Below are 21871 nucleotides of genomic sequence, written 5' to 3' on the forward strand. Positions count from 1 at the left end.
GCACTGTTGAGCAAATGTAGAAACTTTTCCGATGAAAAATTCCCTCCCATTATTGAAAAAACTTCAGTGAACGCGGAAACCTATTCAGCGAAACGTGAAACACTGCGATGCTGGATTGGATACAAATGATGGTGAGCATGAAGAGTGAAGGCGAAGAGACATGAAATGTCTTCGGAATTATTTTATTCGCAAAACTTTTCACATGGCGGAAATGGCCAACCAACTCGACGAACGAATTGCATTTGACGATGCGAAAAGTTTCTGCACAAACCAATAAAAGACGGCACATGCAAAACACATTTGGTAATTCTTATTCCACTTATATTTCAATTTTTATTTCCATCCTTTACGGACTCTTTTATACAATTTGATTCCTTTTCTATGGCATATCAAACAAACACAATATGAGATATTCCTTAGCTGTACTTTCTTGCAATCGTCACATTGTCAAGTATTGATTTTGCTGTCCAACTCTGTGCTTCATTATCTTTTCATGCGGGTTGAATGCATCAGATATCTCGCAATTACTCTACTTTTCTCATTCATCCCTGCATTTCAAAGGGTGTTTCTGCAATTATTCTATTACGGAGTGGCGAAGTGACAACTCTCACTGTAACTTAACAATCCGAAATTACATCGATAGTCGCATTATCTCTCAAAACCCAAGATACATTGAAGCCCGTGTTGAAACACCCTCTCGTCACAGTTCACAGCAAAATAGTATGCAAATGCAGCTGATGTGTCTCACTTTGAATTCCTGCCAATTAATATCAACAGCAGTTTCCGTCATGTTAAGGATGATGTTTTTATAGCTAAACACTATGAGTATGATATTTACATTCGAGAGTTTAATTACTAAGAATCATAATAGTTGGAGATGCTTTGGCACCTTCTCATTGCACCACACAAATGCTCAGAACTCACCATTCTCTGCACGTGCTCGCAAGTGCAGCACCGAAATCTTGCTCAACGTCACGACAATGGAATTTTAATTGTCAACCCTGAAACGCGAAGAACACTTTAAGGGCACCAACTCTCTGCAGTAATCCTCGATGTGCTGTGGTTTAATTTAGGCCAACGTCTCGAGGCACCTAACAGATTTCACTAAGCTCCCAACACATGTAGAGACAGCATCAGAAGTTGAAGAGTCACAGCGTCCTTTAGTGCCGAAAATGCCTCCAAACGGGTTTTATTTGGATGAGCCTCTAAAAGAAAACAATGTAATCAACCTCCTTTTGAAAAGCACACACAGTCGCTCTCAAAGTGGCCCTCGAAAAATTGATAAATGAAATAATTTTAATTAACAAATTATTAATATGAATTTGATGAAATACAAAAATTGCATTTCCACGGAAATGACATTTGCAATATACATGCAAATTGAATACTGGAAATTAATATTTGCTCATAAATTGAAGCAAAATAATTCATTAACTTAATATAAATTAAAATATATAGATAAAAAAGTTATAAACAAATCGAAACACATTTTCTGTTAAATTAATAGTCAGATACAATAATGACTTTTGTAATGATTTTTTTCGGCTAACTATGTAGTAATCAACGAGAGGAAAGAAATATTTTTAAAGAAACCATTGTGTTTTTACGCTCCGCCCACGCGAAAGCGCCGCCCATACCAGTGTAATTCTTGCTCTTAAAGTCTTTATGTTCCGCACCGCAACGGAAACTCACTATTTACATATAATCTCCACAATTCACTTCTGCCAGAATGCCAGAAAAAATGTTCCCAGAGAGTGATGGATTGCAATAAAAAAATATATTAACCTCTCGTGCGGCGAACCCTGAATAGTAGAGCTTATAGTTGTGGAGCCGAAAAAGTATTGATAGTGTTTGACGAATAAATGAACATTGAGATAGAAGTGGGGAGAAAATGTCTGACAATATTTATGACGGAAAAGGATATAAATCACACAATTTCGGAGGAGAGTGTATGTGCTCTGGAATTGTTTGAGGAATGGTGTATTTGGCAATTTGCCATGTCGTGATTTCCACTGTGTCACTCGAGTGAGTGCATGATGCTGATACAGTGGCCGGGTGATTTCGGTGGAAGGAAGATATTGAGGGTGAAAAAGGCAATCTCTCCGCCCAAGTCATAATTACCTGTCATGGTGGAGCTGTTTGTGTTCCGTGGCAGCGTCGTGCACTCCGTTCTGTACGTGATCTGCTGCTGCGTCTGCATTCCCGTGGACTTGGGCAGTGTCATCATGCCCGTGAATGTCGCCCCAGCGCCGCCCCGGGTGAATATCTGGGCATTCTTCATGGGCAGCGTCACTTGCTCGCTTCGGCTCTTGTACGTGCCGGTGCTGGAGTCAGTCAGTGGAATTTTGGTCTGAATGCATCCGCCAGTCGTATTTATTTGGATGCTGTTGCTACAGATGTGCGGCGACTTGATGTCGTTCGAGAGCAGAATGGTGCCCGAATCGTGATTCTCCACATCGACAATCACATTCGATGACTGCGAGTGTCCCAAGTGGAAGTGGGCGTGCTTGATCGGGTCGTAAGACTGCTGGTGCATCTCGCGCTGCTGATATTGCTTCTGCAGACTCTTCACCTCCAGGCGCGTCTTGTCGCGCTGGTAGTACACGCCCGCGAAGATGAGCACGTTGAGGATGAGGAGGCTGCAGCCGATGGCGATGGTGACACTGAGGGCAGTGGAGTAGGCGGCGTAGCCCGAGTCGCCGCTCAGCGTGTCACTTGTGGAGCTGTTGAGGGATGTGGCGACGAGTGTGGTGAAATTCCCCACAGGCATGCACGTTGTCAGCGAGGACGGCTCGACGGTGGTGATACCTACAGGAATATGCATGGGCCAGAAAGTTGGGTGCATTAAAACAGATAGAACTCATCCGCTCCATATCATTTCTCATTGTCCCACCCCACGTGCGTTCCCGCAATTCTGACAGTGTCAGAGGTATTATTCATTATTCATCCGCACCTAATGACGCAATTTCACTGGAATTTCCACGTCGCAGTGTCTCCTCGAGGAATGACAGTCGAGACAGCGTATCTGGCTTCACGAGACCATCATAGAGATCCATGTTGTCGTGGTTTCTGAATAAGTTATGCCTGGCAATGACATCCTCCATCCCCGCCCGATGGAGTTCAGGGATCAGTCTCAGCCAAATTGACAGTTGATGGGCTCGAAAGTGGTTTTTCATTCTTGGCTTCATCCCTGCCAAACGATATATGGATTGCTTTATAGCGGTCACTTCACACTGCCTGCATAAGTGAAATCAATTGATTCAAAATCAATAGCCATACCAGCTTCCAAGTACTTCTGATGGACAGGGTCATATTCATCCCATGTTATGCCCCTAAAGCGATTCCTCTCTTTTGATGCTGCCATCAGAGTGTCTTGCCTGTGATGTTCATTTGGATTCCTGCAATTTCACTTCAAATCCATTAATTTACATCAACACAAAACCGGGAGAGGGTTGAAATCTGTGCTCAACATTCCACCCCATTTAACTACACACCCCTATTTAAAGGCTGCTCCAGTGCGCACGGGAAAGAAAGCCAGAGAGTTGGCCAGAATCTCAATTGACCGACAAGTGAAAGAGGAATAAAGTGAGAGTCACACTTTAAACTAAATGATACATCAATTTTACCAATTTTAAAGATTCCGAAGTGTTTTGAAAAGCGCATGGACCAGCAAATTAATTCAGAAAGACTCTTCATTCGTTTGAGAAATGATTTTTTCCTCACCCAGATCGGGCGAAATTGCTCCAGAAGAGGATTATAGACTCGGATAGAGACACTTCTGCCTTGGTGTAATTGTGGGGAAAGTGGCTGAAGCCGTCCACCAGCGGAGCCCCAAAGATGTATGGCAAGTCCTCGCCGTGAACCGTTCCCATGCGCTGCGGATAGTCGCCCTCCTTGGTCTGGTAGTCGAACACGTAGAAGAAGCACTTGGGGCCGGACTTCTCCTGGCCGGGCAGCGCCGGCGGAGGCGCCAGCGTGTCTCCCGTGTGCACAAGTGGCGCCACGAACTGCGCGTCCGACAGAGCCGCCACTGCGGCGTCCCTCGTGTTGATGGGATGCTGTGACGTCCGCTCCCAGTCCGTGTACTCGTTCACGACCTGTAATTGGGTGCGTGTCACTCTCGCCAAAGCGTGCACTGCGAGCCACTCACCGTGTAGAAAATCTCGCTGAGGTGAAAAGTGTAGGCATTGCGGACGTACGTCCGGATGATCTTATCGCGACGCTCGCCCTCGAAGCCGTTCAGGATGTCGACATTGCTGAACCGCCACAGAGCCTCTCCTGTCACCACGGAGAACAGGAGATCGTATCGCACTTCCTGGGAACGCTTCATGGCCGCTGGCAGATCGGGGTCTTGATTCGATAATCCCCGTCTTATCACAACTCCATCCACTGACGGCCCGAAGGCGGAAAGGAAGCTGGGCGCTTCGATGTCGACCGCCAGCAAGTCTTCGAGTGGGATATCACGAAGGCAATCGACAATTTGCTCGTGGCTCTTAATCATGTCTTGAGGGATGGTGCAGTTGAGCTCCTTGGCCAGCTTCAGGGCGTACACGACCGGGTCCTCGACGATGGCCCATGACGCGTACGCCGAGCCCGAGAGCAGGATGGCGCGATGGAATAGACCCGGCACCATTGTCGGCGACGTCATAAGGAAGTTGATGCATGCCGCGCCGCTGCCGTGACCCGAGAGTGTCACTGACGTGGGATCGCCGCCGAACTTGGCGATGTTCTGCTGCACCCAGTGCAGCGCCGCCATCTGATCCATAAGGCCATAGTTCGCCACGCGAGCTCGGATTTGAGGGCTCGGATTGGCATTGAGAAAACCTGGGAAGTCACGGGCTCAGTGAGTTTACATGCTGATGCACTGGAATGGGATTTGTGCACATACCTAATATACCTAATCGATAATTTAGTGTGACAACTACTAAGTCTCCGTAGCTGGCCAGGACTGAGCCATCGTATGGATTGCCACTGTTCCACTCAAATGACTCTCCGTGTATGAAGACAATAACAGGAAGCTTCTTCTCTGCCGTCGCAGCTGCACAATGACGTGGGTGAAATTGGAGGAGATAAATAGGGAGAGGTGGTGAGGATGCGATATGTGTATCTTGTTGACTTTTCACTCCCGCCCCATGAACTACTTCTCGCACGGCGTCGCAAAAGATACCGACGCCGAGGGGGCGTTGAATGTACATGAAGAGGCTGCGAGTGTCATTGGAAACACTTACCGTGCACCGGAGAAAAGACGTTCAAGTAGAGACAATCCTCGGATTGGTTCTGCAGGAATGGCAGCAGACGCTTCAGATATTCTAATCGGCCTCTTGGCATCTTTTCAAGAGCCAGAGTCTCATTAGTTACTTTTGGCAGCCTCTGAGGACACACGGCACTGTATTTGTCTGATATCCGGATCCCGTCCCACGGCGACGTCGTTCGGGTGGGACTGAATCTGTTGAGAGAGGAAAGCGAAGGGAAAAAATTACATCATTATTATATTTCACCCTCACTCGCATTCAGCACTGATTGAAGAGCTCTCGTCAGACATTTTCGAACAAATACAATTATCATGAAAACGCTGGCGCCCCAGGTTTGAAGAAAATCATGTGATATATAGGAGATTTATCACTCTTCTCATTTTCCACATCACAAACTTCTCTGAATGTTACCCCCAAGGCTTCCCTTTTGTACCAACTTCGCACAGAGACTACCGGATGGGGTTTCCGCCGTGACGCAACGCCCAACTTACGCCAGATACTCTGTATACTCATGATAAATCAAAAGCTTTTCACCCCCACTAATTCCTTTTATTAAATCACCCGGGGTGTGATTTAATAATTGTGGGTGAAACTGGTAAACAAACAGCTCACAAATTTTTGCTCAAAGTCTCAATTCGCCTTTGTGCAAATGAAAAGATCTCGACGGCAAGAATTTTCTCCTAAATTTAGCACTCAAACTCTTAATTGAAGCATCTTTTGTGCTGCACATGGTGTGAAATTGTATATAATTTAAAATTATAATGCCGAAATGCAGAAAAAATGGGAATGTGAGTAATCAAGAGAGCGCTTCCAGCAATGGCGCTTTGCCAGAATTCCAACATTATTTTTCTTATATTGCAGTGTTTCGAATATAAAACCATTTATTTGCAATTTGTGAGAAATTCTTTTTACTCGTCGTAGAAATGAAATGCTTTAAAAAAAAAGTTTGTTTTCCATTAATTAATTTGTCCAACACTTGGAAAAAGTGCAAAACATGCTGTTATTTTTCTTTTTCTATTCTAAATATTGTTCTTGGTAATTGAATAATGCTTGCAAAAAACTTAATTAACATGTTTAAAAATTCATAAGTATATAACTTCTTAATTTCGACAAGATTTTCAGGAAACTACAAGATTTGCAAAACATTTTGAAGTATTGATCAACTCGAGATTAAGTATGAAACAAATTCATTCCAATCTTCGGTTAACTTAAAATAATACATATGTCACATTATTATTGCAAATATGTTTTTAGACATGGTTAAAGTCTTGCGAACTTAACCACAAATCTTCAATCTTATCTTCTATCATGATTATGAGTTTGGACAAATTAATCTTGTCAACAATGCTAATAAGTTAAGCTCTCATTTGTGATAAACATATAGCAGAGACTACAAGTCTCTTCCTCTTTTCATATATTGTTTTTGGGGTGAAAAAAAAAAAATTCCATACAGCATAGATAAAAGTTAAGTGTTTCATGCATAATTCAGCGAAAGCGTCCCAAATTTGTGTACAGCTTATATTGTTGCGGGGAAACTTTTCAGTGGAGAAACTCCACGAAAAACCCCTAATAGAGCATCGTCTCCGTCATTCACGAACCCTCGTATGTATTTTAGATGAGGCCAGGGCCAGATGGTACACTGAGCGGAAAGTTGATATGAGTAGTGGGGTGTTTTACATTAAATCCCAATAAAAACACCACACAAGAATTTGGAATATTCATGGAGAAATTAGTATGTGACATAAATTTTCGCGAGTCTTCCAACACTTGACGGTAAATCTGTTTATTCATATCTCACAATTGCGCTTTGTTATGCCGCTTGGTGAGCTCTTCAATTGAGCAACTCTCATGGTGTGTATATACATCATCGAGAGAGTCCCAAGCATCTTAGCATTATGGCAGATGGAAGGCAAGCAGTGCGGAAGTAATGCTATTCCATTGAGGGGCAATATCTAAGCATTGAATTGCTTACGTATTACTGTATTTTGGGATTGTCGTCAATACGGACAGTCGAGCGGAAGGAAGGCAGTTTCGCATCGATTGCGGTCTGCAGAGTCTCTGGGATGGCATGAAATATCACTCACAAATCATGCCGTAACTGTCCCATCGCCCTTAATGAATTATGAAAGGTATGGTTGTTGGTCGAAAATTTGTCATTGCTTGGACATTTAATTAATTTCCCACTTCATCCGGATCAATGCAATTTGGACTCTTCGCCACTGACCCTCATATTTTGATGAATTTAACGCAAACACCATATGCCAGGCAGATTCCATGAATTTATGCATGAAGGTAAATAACTACCGGGCAAACAGTATTACTGTGCGCTCCGCTGGAATTGATATCCAAATGTGAATTGGCAAATGCACATTCATAAATTTGCACTATATGTATTTATGCAGCCTTGTAGAGACAATATTGTGGACAAGTTTCCTTCCCTAGACACTTGAACAAACCCCTAAGCCAAACACATTACGTCATTGTTGTGTGTGCAAAAGAAAGTTTTGCTACACTTTTCATTGTGGTCACAACTAGAGAAAAGCTCTTGGAAATCTAACGAGGGCAGAATCCAGGACAAAGAGAGTCTCAAGACTCGGTTTTCCATCCGCAAGCTTCCTCTTTCCTGTGGCTTTTCCTCCTTCAAACCCACCAAATCGAACAATACCATGTATAAATGCATTACGCTAAAGTGGACCAAACACACACTGAATACAAAAACACAAAACGCCACCGCAAACAGTCATGAATAATGAATTAAATAAAATTTCTGCAATATTACGGTGTAATTTGACGAATGAAATTATGCTATGTGAGCTTTTGCGAGCATCAAATTCACAATTCCGGAAGAATTGTTGCGACGCGAAGCAAGGAAAAGGTAACAAACAAATCAAAGAATAACGAGTATGCACGTAGAGAGTCTCTGTAATCAGTGATGCGACATGTGAAAGTGATATAGAGTAAATATGCAAAGTTGCAGCACTCATGGAAACCATATCACGTCACATCAAACGCGAGAACTTCATCACTTGTGGTTTCAGTTGCGGAAATGTGATTATATCTGAACGGATAAATTGCAATGCAGAGGAATTATGCTAATGAAATTAAATGCTGAAAATCAACAATGTATACGAGTGGGCGGGGCATTTGCGTGGGCGGAGCTCTTGATTTTATTCAGTGTGATTTCGCGCTGATAATCGCTTTTGACTGTGTTTGCTCAGCTGAGTTCGATTACTCTGGAACTCATCTTCTCATAAATGGCATCGAACTTTATTTGAACATTTGTGATCACGTAAAATTTATTTATCTTATTACAATGAAACTCTCAAGTGATTACACACCTAATCCCACTCGATTCTCAAATGTGGAGACACACAATGAGGGAAAGCTCCGAACCTCAGACCATAAAATTAATTATAATCCGTATGCAACTCATCCCTCGTCCTCAAACATTCCTTACGTGCTCGAAACATCATCAATCTTTGTCTTATTAATTCAGAATTAGCAAGCAATTAAAAACGCATTCGCTCCACTCGTTTGCTTCGCAGCGAAAGAAGATGCTTAATATTCAGGCCAATTCAGTGTCTCTGCACAACTGTCTGTTCTGTCTTGCTTCATTTGACGGAAATTCAGTGGCAACACTTCGGATGATTGAAGACGCCAAATTAGATCGAGAAGTCTTCTCATCGAAGCCTGTTGCGGCGCGACGCCCACTCAATTCTCCGGCAGTCCATCGATGTCAGCGCCAGAAGAGATTCTGGGCCTCGGATCAGCGTCTCGGGTTGACATAGAGTCGCAATTATCGCTCGAGAGGGTGTGAAAGGTCGCGCAAATGGACTTTTAAGGACCTCACGAGGCGCCAAATTGGGAAACAATTCCTGCGCCGGAGCGAGGATTCGACTGAGGCGCCAGATTCTCAGGAGCCCATCGAAGATCAATCAGGCGCATTTGTTGGCTTGCGGCGCTGCAGAGAAATTGAATTATCCAATCACTTCAGCCTCGCCGAGGGATTTCGTGGTCTCGCGCCAGAAAGGACAACAGGAAGCGCTTCGTTGTCTCAGACTCGCCTCGGAATGTGAATTTTTATCGGGAAAGTCAGAAAGAGATGCTCGTGTGCCAGGAAAGTGGCTTGAGATAGGGATTCCTTTGCGCCTCGTGGGCAAGATGTGGATCGGGTTTGAGTGGGAAAAATATGTTGTAACGCCGACTTTAAGTCGGCCACACAGTTCACAAAAAGTTGAACTTTGGGTGAAAGTTTTAAAATTAAGTTTCTCCCAGGGTGGAAGTTTCTCAGTGAAGGAGAGGCAAATTGATAAGCTTCCAAACTGATACACTTTGTGTTGGTTTCAGTTGCAAGACCTCTAAAACGAGTTGTGCTCAACTCATATAATAAAAGTGAGAAACTCCTCGGGAAAGTTTTCTCTTCATCCTTTCGCCTTTGAGCCACTCTTTTGCAGCACAATTCGCCTTCTCTGCTTTGAGCTTGAGCATTTCTGTGGTGTTTTCTTTCGCCCCAAGTCAAGAGGAAAAGGATTGGGACTCGAGTATCTGTTCTTCCTTTGATGAATGAAAGAGGAGAATTGATCGGTGGAAAAGCTGCCACTTGAATTCAATTAGAATGCTTGTATGAATGTATGTGTATGCGTAGTTTTATTGTGAAAATAATGCCGGCGATTTCTCATGTCCACCCTACAGAGCTTTCTTCTTGCTGTGCCTGAGAATGTATGAGTCGTTTTGGGGATTTATTATGGTGGTGAATTGTCCGGAAATAAAACACCAACCATCATTTCAACCATTTACCCCACACTTTCTCCCGCCTTCGCCGAAAGTATCTGTTTGGACGCCTTCAAGGAGGAAAATTCAGTCTTGTCGAGTGTTTTGCCAACTCTCCTCGCTCTCACTTCTTGAGGACCTCTCGCAACTTGAGCTAAGAACGGACATGTGGCTAATGTAATGTATAAATGTATACCAATTGCGAATTCCTTCTTGCCTGAATTCATTGGGAAATATGCACAAAATGCAGGGAGAAACATGCAATTTAATTTATCCTGATATCTCAATTCCTCAGGAAAATACACAGGAAGTATATGTATTATGTAAACTCATACATTTATGCCTTATACAAATTCTTTGAATTTGGGGCATTTCAAACATCTGACACGCGATCGGGTTAGCATAAAGGATACCCATAAGAATACCTTACAAATGCTCGATATAATGAGATGAAACTAGAGAAGACATGAATTCTATTGAGCTGTGATAACGTTGAGGACTAGAAAAGCAATTATAAGGAAATACGCAATACCAAAAATACCAAAACACAAAAACAGAAATCTTGAGGATCATATTAGGCAAAGAATGATATAAAATATATCAATATTTTCAAGTAGAAAGAAAATATGAATACTTTTCTCACAGTTTGCAGTATTTTCTTGCTCTTGCACGTTTTTTCTAACTATCGTAGAAAGACAGTGAGTGAAATGAATCGCCCAGATAATTACAAAACCCCATGGCGGAAGATCGTTAGTCTGTGCAATTATTCTTGAGGAAAAATTTATGCAACTTCCGCGTTTCGGGATATTTTTTCAGTCCCACGGTGCAAGTTCTCTCAGGCGACCATCTTATGGCGTGTTGGCATTACAAAGCGTATACGGCGCACACATAATTGAGAGTTATTAAAGAAATTAATTGTGTCAACTATCACAATGGTGGGAAGTGTAAATGGAACTGGAAGATCGCTTGCGGCAGATGAAATGTGGAAGAAGCTGTGTGTGCTGTAAATTCGAAAATAACACCATGCCCCGGGTTTTTGCGCTGCGGTGTTGGAAAAGGCGTCCCTGCGAGAGCCCCAGACGTGCGGGGGTGACGGAGAAAAATGGACGGAATGAATGGAAGACCACAATGCAGTGATGGAACATGTGAATGTTTCGCATAGAGCGAGCACTGTTGTGGGGAAAATGGTGAAATGTGGCAAGTTAGTGCATTCATTGTGCAAGTACTCACTAAAGCGAACAATAAAAGAGAAGAAAAGCGTATTGAGAGGCGAGGGTCCAGAGAGGATGGGATAAGAGTGGGTGCTTCAAATGTAACTCAACACTAAAATGGATTTAAGAGGTTTTGTTGAGTCCACTGTGCCATTTTCTCTTCACATCTCCCGATGGAAAAACTCCATTCACACGATGGGCCTTCGAGAGAGTGTGAAAAAGAGCTATATTTGTTTAAATATCCAATACATTCCATCCCGTTTTAATGGAGAGAATGACAGTGGAGAGAAAAAAATTCAATTAATGCAAGAAGAATCGCTGGAATGTACATAAAGTATTATTTTTACAAAGAACTTTTTAGTGCGCACTGCAAAAGGAAGCACTGAGAATGCAAATAGAGGAAATGACGAAAAAATGCTGCTTTCATTCTCAAGCCTCACTCTAATGACTGCAAGCAAAGCGCGTGCACTAAATAATTGCACAAAATAAGACACAACTATGAATAGAATTATATATCAAAGCACGTGGACTTCATTTAGATAATTTCATGTCATGTCTTGCGAGTTATAGAGCAATTTAGAATAAATTGAACAATCTGTAACTCGTGTTGAATAATACGCATAAAATATGGAAGTCTGGCTGGTTGAGAGCTCATAAAAGCAGAGCAAATTCCTATAAATAAGAGACACACTCTTTGAAGTTGAAAATTCTGAGAAAGCTGATTAGAAAAGTCAGAGAGCTTTTCTACCCAACGAAAGCGATGCATAATGAATTTCAACTTGAAATATTGATGACTTCTAGTTAAGCTCCAAATCCAAAGGTCGATGGGCTTACTTCGAAATTCATCTACTCGAAATTCCGCTCATGCAATGATTATATATCTTTTGAAATAAAATCGCCCCTCGCCCGTAGTAAATATTAATGAGTAGTAAAGCTGTAAATTAGAACTTTCATCGAACTTTCCAATATTCTCATGAAATATGCAAGCTATATCTGGCCGCGATCAAAACTTTACATGGCTTTGAACTAAATCCTGAAGCAAATATTGGTAGTGACTGATTTATGTGCATGATTGATTTCAATCACAAATGATTGACAGATGTCAGAAAGGTGATAATATTTTATTGGATTTTCAAAATACATTTTTTAGATGGATATCAAATCATTGTCTGATCGAGACGACAATATCATAAACGCGCCATTGAGTCAATTTCACAGAGTTCTGTTTGAGAAATGATGATCGATATTTGATAACAACTCTTCGAATTATACTGTCTGAATGATTTGGCGCTGTCATTAGAATTAGAATGACGAGAAAATATCCCCAGAAGAGGCGATAAGAAAGCAGAATTGCGAGGAATTTTCTATCATTATTCATTCCAGCCACGACGCAGCCAAAAGTGGAAGATGTAAGCCTTGGTAGATGTCTTATATGAGATTTTCGTCCTCTCGCTTTATTATAGCGATATTGCACGTCCGCATAAGAAATATAACAGTGCTACTGTGTATTTTCGTATAAATCATGCTGATAACATTACGTACGTACTAAGCTCCTTCCCACACTAGCTTCAAATGTATTACATTTGAAAAGGAATTTAATATAATTGAATTAGTCAAAAGTAAATTGAAGAATGTCTTCAGGTTCTGTACCGATAAAATCCACGTGCAGGAACGGCTTGAATCGCAAACAATATTGAAGTCATCCATCTCCCAATCTCAAATGAGCTTCCACGACAGTCACTATTGATAAATGAGGTGAAAGAAAGAAGTAACGAGACTAGAACATAGATGAATTAATTTAATTTACACACTACAAACCCTATTCTTTATGTGGAAATGCATCGGAGAAAATTCACCGAAAATTTAATATGAAAAGATTTAAAATTCAACCATGAAGTATTCAAAGTGGGCCACTAATTAAACTTTTCAATTACAGCAAATTAATTCTCGTGCCCAAGTCTTGATTGGAAGCCTTTTCCACTCAACACGGGAGTTTTCCGTGAAAATCCAATCAGGATTGCAAAGGCGACCAATTACGAGACTTTCTTTGGCCACACAAATACTTCTCGACGCAAATAATCAACAATTACCATCTCCAGGAAAGTCTCGAGTTTAATTTCCACATCTTATTTGCTCTCTCGGTGTGTTTTCAAGGAAACTTTCGCTCTTGTCGCCGATTCGCTTTGTCGATGGCAATGCATTGGAATCCTCGTAAAGAGACTTTCCCGGACAAAGTGGGCGAATCAGCGACAAACATCCTTCAACTTTCATGTGAACCTCAGTGGGTAATTAATTTCCTTGTGCAGAACTTACTTTGCGAGCAACTTGAGAGCCTCATTTGGAAGCTCGAGAGTCGAATTCCCGAAGAAGGGACGCCAGAAGAGGCTTCCAAGTCGCAGTTTTCCAACCCCAGCGAAATGACTTGCATCTGCGCGATTTAAGCACCTTCAGCGAATCCTCACAATCTTCTCAACGCTCCTTTCATCTGCAAACTGTGGAGGGAGTTGTCGATGATGGAATGAAGACACTCTCGCGACAATCGCCGTGCTGCTCTGCATTGTGAGGCAGTGCATTATCCGCGGAAGAGTGGAATAAATTGTCAATGAGCGCCCCATTCCGGCCGGAAAGTGCTTCACGGAAGCTGCAGGCGTGAGATGCGCCCAAGACGCCACCCACTCGGCTCCCGACGAGGACTTTCGGGGCGATAGAGCGGTTGTGGGATTTATGGCATTTGGCGATGGCGTAATGGAGCGTCGCACAATGTGTTTATTTGTTTGATGGCTGCACAAACTGTGAAATTGGATTGTGTCTCAATGCCAATTGATTCTCTGCGGCTCACAGGACGCCTAATGGCCAGGATCGATGCAGCTTCAGTCAATTGGGACTGATTAGTCATTCGAGGACACACTTTGGGCGGCCCAAAACTTTTGCGCTGATTTATGAGCGTTTGTTTGTGGCACAACTCGAGAGGTGAAAAGGCCGCAAAGTTTCCGGCTCTCTCGAGGACGCTTCGGGACTCTCAAGGAATCTGGTCGGGATGCTCTGTTTGCACTCACCGATTGAGCTTGGTCGGCGGCGTCGCGTACGGAACTCCGAGGAAGATCTCCACCGGCTTGAGGAACTTGAAGGACTCCAGCGGCAGGATGAGTCCTTGCAGGCGGCCGTGGCGCGTCGGCACGATCCTGGGGCTGAGCCTGGCGTTCCTGTAGAGGCCGTCGGACGAGCAGGACGCGAGGGCGAGAGAGATCGCGGCCCAGACGAGCGACAGTCGCCAACTCATCTTGGCGCTCCTCAAGCAGCTCGCGAAGTCCCGCCTCGCATTTCCATCATTCCGGGATCATTTCCCGGCCACTGGCGCCGATTTAGACCTGCGAATAAAAGCAAATTTAATCAGTGAAATGGAATTGAGCCCTCCAACGCGCGTTTGGAGGACATTTTCGCGGATTTATGGCCGACGAGGTAAAAAAGAGCATTCAATTCGGTGGGAAAAAAGCCATCTAAATAAAATTGGAATCCGCGATGTCCAAATTGTCAATTTGCACGGAAAATCTGGATGAGATTGTCGTGCAAATTGCACCAAGTCTAGAGTAAATGCGAATTAATTGGCGGCACAATTGGACCAGTGAAAAATTCAAATCCGCCCCGAAAAGCGCGATGACGAGTGAGAGTTTCGAGAGGAGCTTTCGTTACTGCGCGCAGACATTTATAGGAATTTCCTGCTTCTCATTGCGATGCAGAATTTCAATTCTCCGCGTCAAGAGAGGATTGCGAGATGCAGAATTTTTCCCGAGAGTTTGTCTGTAATTACATTTGCGTCTGAGTTGGGAAACCGCGCTGCGACAGGAGCTGTAATTGAGAGAATCCGTACGACGGACAGGAAACGTCTTGAGAGGAAGGAAAAATTTGTCTAGGAAACTTTTAAATTACTCCTTCTGTTCCACGCAATCCCAGTGAATGCGAGAATGCACTTCTCGTGGTTACATTGAAGTCAGTTGGCGAACAAGGACGATTTGCTAGTGATGCGTTATCGAGAGTGGGAGTGAAATTCCCAGCATTCCGCCCGCAATTTCACCCCAGCGCTAATCACTATCATTACTTGGAGTGCTGCTGGGCCAACAATTGTCACTTGATTGCTCCTCGAAAGATCAAGTGAAGATGCCGAGTTTCGCCTGTCGAAGTGCTTCGAAGTGGTTTCGTAAGAACACTACAAATGGAAACACACGAAATTCCTGCCTGAATGGCTTCTGCAGCTCCGAAATCCGTGGCAGGGATCATTCCGCTCAATTCCAACCTGATTATGCTTCCGCGAGGGATTTCGAGTCTCTCTTTTCCGCGTCAACTGCAAACTTTGAAACCGAGTATTTTTCTGCAATTTCCAAAGGCAAATCCCGGAATGGAATCGAGAATGGAGAAATGGTCTCTTCGCAGGTGGAGCAAGTCGAGTGTTTATCCTCGATGTTGTTCTTGCAGCGGATCGGCGTCCCACTGAGATGTGCTCGCGACAATGGCGTGCTATCTCGGCCGTTATTCTCGCCGGGATCCTGCCACGTGCTGGCCCCGAGCTCATCATCATCATATAATCATTGTTGTCTTGATATTCATGCTGCAATGTGCCCTGAATTCCTAATACGCACTCGCCCAGGATCCGCTCTAGCGCTGTGTTTTCACTGAAAACATCATCCCATCGCCCGTTTCCAGTCGTCAGCACCCAAAATAATCACCAAGGAGGTCATAAAAAAGAAGAGCACTTCAGTCGAACAGCCCCTCTTCTTCGCCACTTTCTGCGTGCAATAAAATATTTCACACAGCGAGCTTTCGCCCTATTCTGCGCCTTTCCATCATTTGCATACACGATGGTATCGATATGGAGTGTGATTGAATTGATTACACATGCTGAAATTCACACATTCCCGTCTACCAATTGAAATGGGCGTGAGGAGTGAGGAAATGGCGCTTCCGGAATGCAAATCACTCGCCCAGTTTTAAAATGAACTCATTTTTATCCCGGGTTACCTCGTGCCGGGTGCGGGATTACTCGATGGAACACTGTTAATTTCAGCCAATCGCGAATTGCACTCATGGCACAGTCATGAAATGCGATTAGGCTCGATTTCAATATCCCATTGATGGGCGTGTGCTTGGGATTTGAAGGAAGCGCGGGATTCACTGGAGATTTCAATTATATTACTCGGAAATATATGAGTCGTATGAAATGGCGGAATTTATGCTAGTCGCTCGGCTGACGATGGAAAAGCACTCTCAAATCAAATCGCTTTATGTCCGCACACATGTCTGGATCCATTTTCAATGAAGTCCGAGGAGTGCTCGAAGTTTAAAATAGTCCCTGAGCATTAAGGGTGGGCCATAAACCCCAGAGTTATGCATCATACCGACTAATTCCACCCTCGGCTGGGCTCAGAGGTTTTGGTCTTCATTTGGAATGCCAGCAGATGTGCGCCTTTTGTAGTCTAATTAAATCTACGACTATGGGTGAAATATACGGCAACTTTTGGTCCAAGAGACAGCGCTTGGCACTGGTATTTAATTCATAATGGTCAAGACAAAATGCTACTCAAGGGTGTACTTAACAATTTATTGTCGTATTGCTGCTGAGGAATTTTCACCATCAGTGTCTCTGGTCTTCGAGGACAACTTGGCATTTGGATTTCGCCCATTGGCACTTGAACCCCTGAAAGTCTCATAGCTAGGAAAACTGTAATACACAAGATGCCTCTTGCCAAGAAACATAAAGAATTTATTTTTGGGTGCTGTAGACACACTCAAGTAACAATTCAGTGAAGAAAAATTTCGTTTTGTCGCTGCCTTTTATGTCCCTCACCCCCATTCTTCCCAATCTGCACTCGGCAATCTGAGGAGCGGAATTGGAACACTGACAAAATTCCAATTTTATGATTTCTTCTCTCCTCAGCAAATGCTCCACAATTGCATTTCATATCTTGAAAAGGCCATTCATTGACTATGAGTGTGCGAATTGCAGATAAGTGGATATTATTTTAGAGCACAAAGCAGAGTCTTCATGAAGACATTACAATGAAGACAATTACGCATTTCTTTTAATTCTCTTTGACAAATAAGTATAGAATATATGTGAATATTTCCACAATTGCAAACAAAGTCGGAATTCTCGAGTTGGCTGTTCTTCTATGTTTAAACTCAACCTAAATAAACAGATATTCATATGATTTCCTATGCTATAAACATGCAACCTTTCTTTGAGCTTCGAAATATCATGGGATTTATGTAGATTTTTGGGCCAGAAAGAACGACAATTTGAAGAGAAAGAAAAATAAAGCATGAATAACTTACATCTCGGAGGAAATTGAAAAAGGAGGTAATCATATTAGAATATTCCATTATGCGATAAAAGAAAAGCAGAGCAAATGTGAGAGAAAGTGAGGTATTTATGCATTTTCTTGTGATTTGAGAGAGAAAATACATAATAAAAAAGAAAATATAACGCGCAAAACATTGTCAAAAAGTTCCCCTCGCGATGTTGAGAAATCAAAAGCTCCTATTCGTCTCTCCTCGCCATGTCAAATTAACATTTTTATATTGAAATTTTATAATCTTCTTTAAATTTTTCGCCAAGGCGAAGGCAAGAACAGAAATTTCCTCCGCACGTCCTAAATAAATATTGTCAAATTTTCCTCCTCATCCATATTTTCTTATCCACTTTAAAGATTTTTATTGCCCACAGGCAGATGGGGAAAATTGCCTTTCGTTATTTTAGGCTTTTCCGCCTCTTCAACAACCTCTCATTTCCCTGCGCTCGAGCACATCTCAATAGCGCTAGCGAAATTATTTTTACATCAGGTAAGAGATGTTAGAATTGCTTTAATTTTTTATCAACTGAAATTTTTATTTTATCTGTTTTACGCCCCGAGAATACACTCTCACTTGCCATATGCTCACTTTTGAACCTGCGCTCCCCTTTTGGCACGTCCCCGCCCACAAGTTGGGCGCTTTTCCGGAGCGGGCAGATAATTTTCCACCGACGAGGCAAAAATCTATTCCAGCCCAGACTTAATCCCACTCCATCGCACAGTGATAATAACGATTATGGCATTCATGGTGGCTGGCACAAAGTAAAACAACTCCATCTCACCGGATTCCCTCAACCCGAAAGCCCTATGAGTAAATTCCATGTCTCTCCGCTCCACCGTCGCCCCGTGTCCGAGGAAATTTATGGTAATACGCCACAGGAGACCTAAATTCTCCTTGGAAGCTGTGGCAGAAGTTTTCTCAGGCCAAAAATAAAACATACTCTTCCAAATGGACAGTGGCAAATGTCCTGTCGGCCATTGTGATGTCCCCACAGCCGTAAGCAGCGTCAAATAGGGCAAAAGGAAAATAAAGAAATGGTAATGAATGCTTTCGTCAATGTTTACTGACAACTTTCTTCTGGGCCCAATTGAAAATTGTTCCTCGCCAATGGAGAGGAGGTGTGAAAATCAAATGACTCATTGACTTTCTCCCCTCATAGCTCTCAACACCATTGCTATTACCCTCCAAAAAAGGATGCCCGATGGATGGACCATCTCGTAAAACTTTATTTTACTCACTGAGCCTTCAATGGAGAAAAAATTTGGATAGCGTGTCATTGTGACATCGCTACACTCAGAGTAAAGGGCAGAGTTACAGCAACAATGACTAGAAGATTTTCAATTAAAGTCAGAGTTCTGAACCCAGATGGATTAAGTTGTGAAAATCTACTGTAGCATATGTCAATAAATGTAGACAAAGCCCATTAATTCTAAACGAATTACCCATCTAGAGATCAAAACCAAAAATTTCTCGACAGAAAAATAGAATACTTCTCATGATGGAGAGAAAAATAATATTTTGACAATAGTTGGAAAGTCTTTGTTTCGATCATTTTTTTCATAATGTAACGCCAATAAACATTCAGACCTTCGATAAAATATTTAAATTAGTCGTTATCGCGTTGGGTTTACAATAAAATAGGAAAGTGCTGATTTCACTCTCGTTTCGAGTTTGCCTGAGTGCTGGAAACCATTTAATGACCCATCAATTACATCACTGTCTTTCACCCACTCCAATCTATTGACGATGGTTGACTGGTGAGGTGACAGAGGGAAGTCAGGTGTAATCGACAATGCGATATTTTATGTGTGGAATCTGAATAAGAAATTCTCCCCTTTTCCCATCACGACGCAGCTCAAGGGGTCAATTTGCACAATGCGACTGAGAAGACGCCCTAAATCTCGAGAGCAACCGAAAATGGAGGTGCTTTATCATTATTTTATTGGTCCTCTCGAAAGAAATGGCGAGAGCGTACAATTATTTCGTTCCAGGACTTTTTTTTATTAGTTGTGTTCTCCGCTCGCAAAAAATGTGTGAGAGAGAGCAACATAAAAAGCACTTTAGCACATCTTAACGTGATTTTGATGGCACGGAGTGTTACAGGGGCGGAAGAATGTTCGATCTGATATGCCTGTACAGCGTGTGTCGCAGGATTCCATTATGAGGAGCAAAATGTTGAGCCTGCCTTCGGTCAAATGGGGCCTCGAAAGACGCCCTTATGATTGATGGCGGGAGTGGACCAATGAGGCACAGACGCCATTGTATCTTCGGCTTCTTAAATTATTGATTTAATCCATTTGGTTTTGTTTTCACCTGAAGCCACCCAGAGCCACATAATCCCGAATGCCAAACCCACCGACACCGCACGGTGATTATTACGCCCGATGGGTGGGGAAAAATAAATTATGGGGCGATGACTGGAAAGATTTTGCAGGTGGATCAGATTAACCCACATCGTTTTCTGGGTTTATTCTCAGGTTCATTCCTTTTGTACCAGTTTCACTGCCTTCGGGGGCTTTCGGGGTGTAATTCTTGACGAAAACCAATAAATTACCGGCGAAGAACGGAGGCAAAAAGAACGACAAGTCCCTTGAAATGGTAATTTAATTCTCTTGAGATTTCTTGGGACATTTCCATTCCATTCGTTTCCTTTCACACAAACTTTCATTTTCCACTTAATAATCATATCACATTTATTAGATTAAAATGGAGCAAATCCCACCGAGCTCAGCAAGATCCTCCAGATTTAGCCATGAAGACGATGTGAAACAGAGGAAAAAAATAATAATAAATTACCGGATGCTGCCATGGAGCGATTGACGCTTTTTTCTGCCTCTCGCCCTCGTCCTCGTCGTCCCTCCGCTTCATCCTGGCGGCGAGTGTGGGCCCAGGAGAAAAATTGGAGTGTTTTTTCGGGCAGCGCCACAAAAGGGGAGCTCTTTTGCCACCGAGGCACTTTCCCGGGCTTCGCCAAGACTGCGCTGCGAAATCGGTGGCTAACGATCCTGGACTTGCTCCTCATTTTAATTAATTTCCCAGGCAGTCTTCCGAGGCGTTCCGTCGCCCGTGAAAGTCTCCCCGACTCCTGTTCAGTGCCGCACAGTGAAATATGATCCAGACGACCACCCTCAACATGGGGAATGCTCGCCACTTTCCCGCGGGATGGCATAGCTTGCTCTTTTAAATTGATATCCAGTGTGAAGATTACACAAATATTGTCTTTCAAAGCTGTGCAGTTTATTAGTTATTCAACGCTTCATAGCATTGAAGATAGATTTTGAATATATGTATAAATGTTTATTCACAATCTTAACAATATATTGGTTTCTGTACTACGAATTCTTTATTAATCTTGATGAATTTCAGAAAAAGTGTCAAATATATGTATATTTTGTAGCACAATTTGGTGCGACAAATGAAACCCGCGATTGTGGGTAGTAATATTGTCTAAAATACTTGACACTAGATGTCGCTACAAGGGTGGACTTTTATAAAACCTAATAGAGTTTGGATAGTTTTAAATACACTACTTAACTTTCAGACATGCGCGTGTGATAAGAAATATTGCCAGTTTCTGCGTGAATTTGACTTACACTAAAATCACAGTTCACCGTGAGCTCACAAAGTCTAATCCATGATGAAATTTTAGAGTGGATTCTCTCTGTCTCCCAGCGTAGGAGCAAAAACCGAAGACTGTTTTGGCCGTATTGTTTAATTATAGGGCATAATTCAACATTCTCAGCACGAAGGTTTCGGAGTTCACCGCAAATTTGAGGGCCAGTTCACGCATATTCCGTGGAGGACACTAAATTTAATTAAATGGAAAACGAAATGAGCCATTGTGTCTCACCATTAAGATATCCATCTTCTATTCTTTCACTCAAAAATCCACCCTCGGGCGAGCACGAGATGAACTCCACTGCGGTGGCAGTTATTAAAGGGATCAATTTCTGCGGCAAGAAATCTCCATAAAAGCGCGCATTAACCCTCGAGATAAATTTTATCTATAATGAAACTTTCCATCTAATTTTCCTCTCAAATTATCAAACGGAATAATTTAATGAACTTATCGTATACATGGTGGAAATGTTGACCGATATGCAGTGGAAAATTAATTGCATTTCCTTTCGCTGTCGATTCATGAATAATTATTGCAATTTAATATTATGTGAGGGGATTTCATGCGGAGTGTCGCAATGGAGTGGGCTTGATTTAAGTACCGTCAGTGGTATTATTTTTTCTCGGTTCAACGAGAGGATTTCAGTGGCCATTTGAATGGGGTAAATATGAAAT

At 42.7% G+C, this 21871-nt stretch overlaps 1 protein-coding gene across 2 annotated transcripts; it reads right to left on the reverse strand.

Moving 5' to 3' along the window:
- Nucleotides 1–317: 317 nt before the first annotated feature.
- LOC132258367 (neuroligin-4, Y-linked) lies at nt 318–14387 on the reverse strand. 2 transcript variants are annotated; one of them, XM_059755674.1, is made up of 9 exons: nt 14290–14387; nt 5229–5446; nt 4889–5038; nt 4151–4824; nt 3724–4097; nt 3280–3398; nt 2954–3190; nt 2122–2808; nt 318–1205 (listed from the first exon to the last, which is right to left on the reverse strand). In XM_059755674.1, exons 2-9 carry the CDS (start codon nt 5326–5328, stop codon nt 1105–1107), a joined length of 2442 nt encoding a protein of 813 aa, XP_059611657.1. In that variant the 5' UTR covers nt 5329–5446; nt 14290–14387; the 3' UTR covers nt 318–1104. The 2 variants fall into 2 exon arrangements, with proteins under 2 accessions (XP_059611657.1, XP_059611656.1); XM_059755673.1 differs by lacking the exon at nt 14290–14387 and having other exon boundaries at nt 1089–1203; nt 5229–5359.
- Nucleotides 14388–21871: the final 7484 nt, after the last annotated feature.

The sequence above is a fragment of the Phlebotomus argentipes genome, unplaced genomic scaffold, assembly GCF_947086385.1.
Source record: "Phlebotomus argentipes unplaced genomic scaffold, Phlebotomus argentipes genome assembly scaffold_4, whole genome shotgun sequence".
Classification (NCBI taxonomy): domain Eukaryota; kingdom Metazoa; phylum Arthropoda; class Insecta; order Diptera; family Psychodidae; genus Phlebotomus; species Phlebotomus argentipes.

Bases quoted from the DNA above. Each gene is read 5' to 3' on its own strand.
- LOC132258367 (XM_059755674.1), bottom strand. From the start codon at position 5,328: ATGCCAAGAGGCCGATTAGAATATCTGAAGCGTCTGCTGCCATTCCTG. The intron at 4,825-4,888 runs GTATGTGCACAA...GTGACTTCCCAG, and splicing joins TTATCGATTAGGTATATTAG to GTTTTCTCAATGCCAATCCG. The intron at 3,191-3,279 runs GTATGGCTATTG...ATCGTTTGGCAG, and splicing joins TCAGAAGTACTTGGAAGCTG to GGATGAAGCCAAGAATGAAA.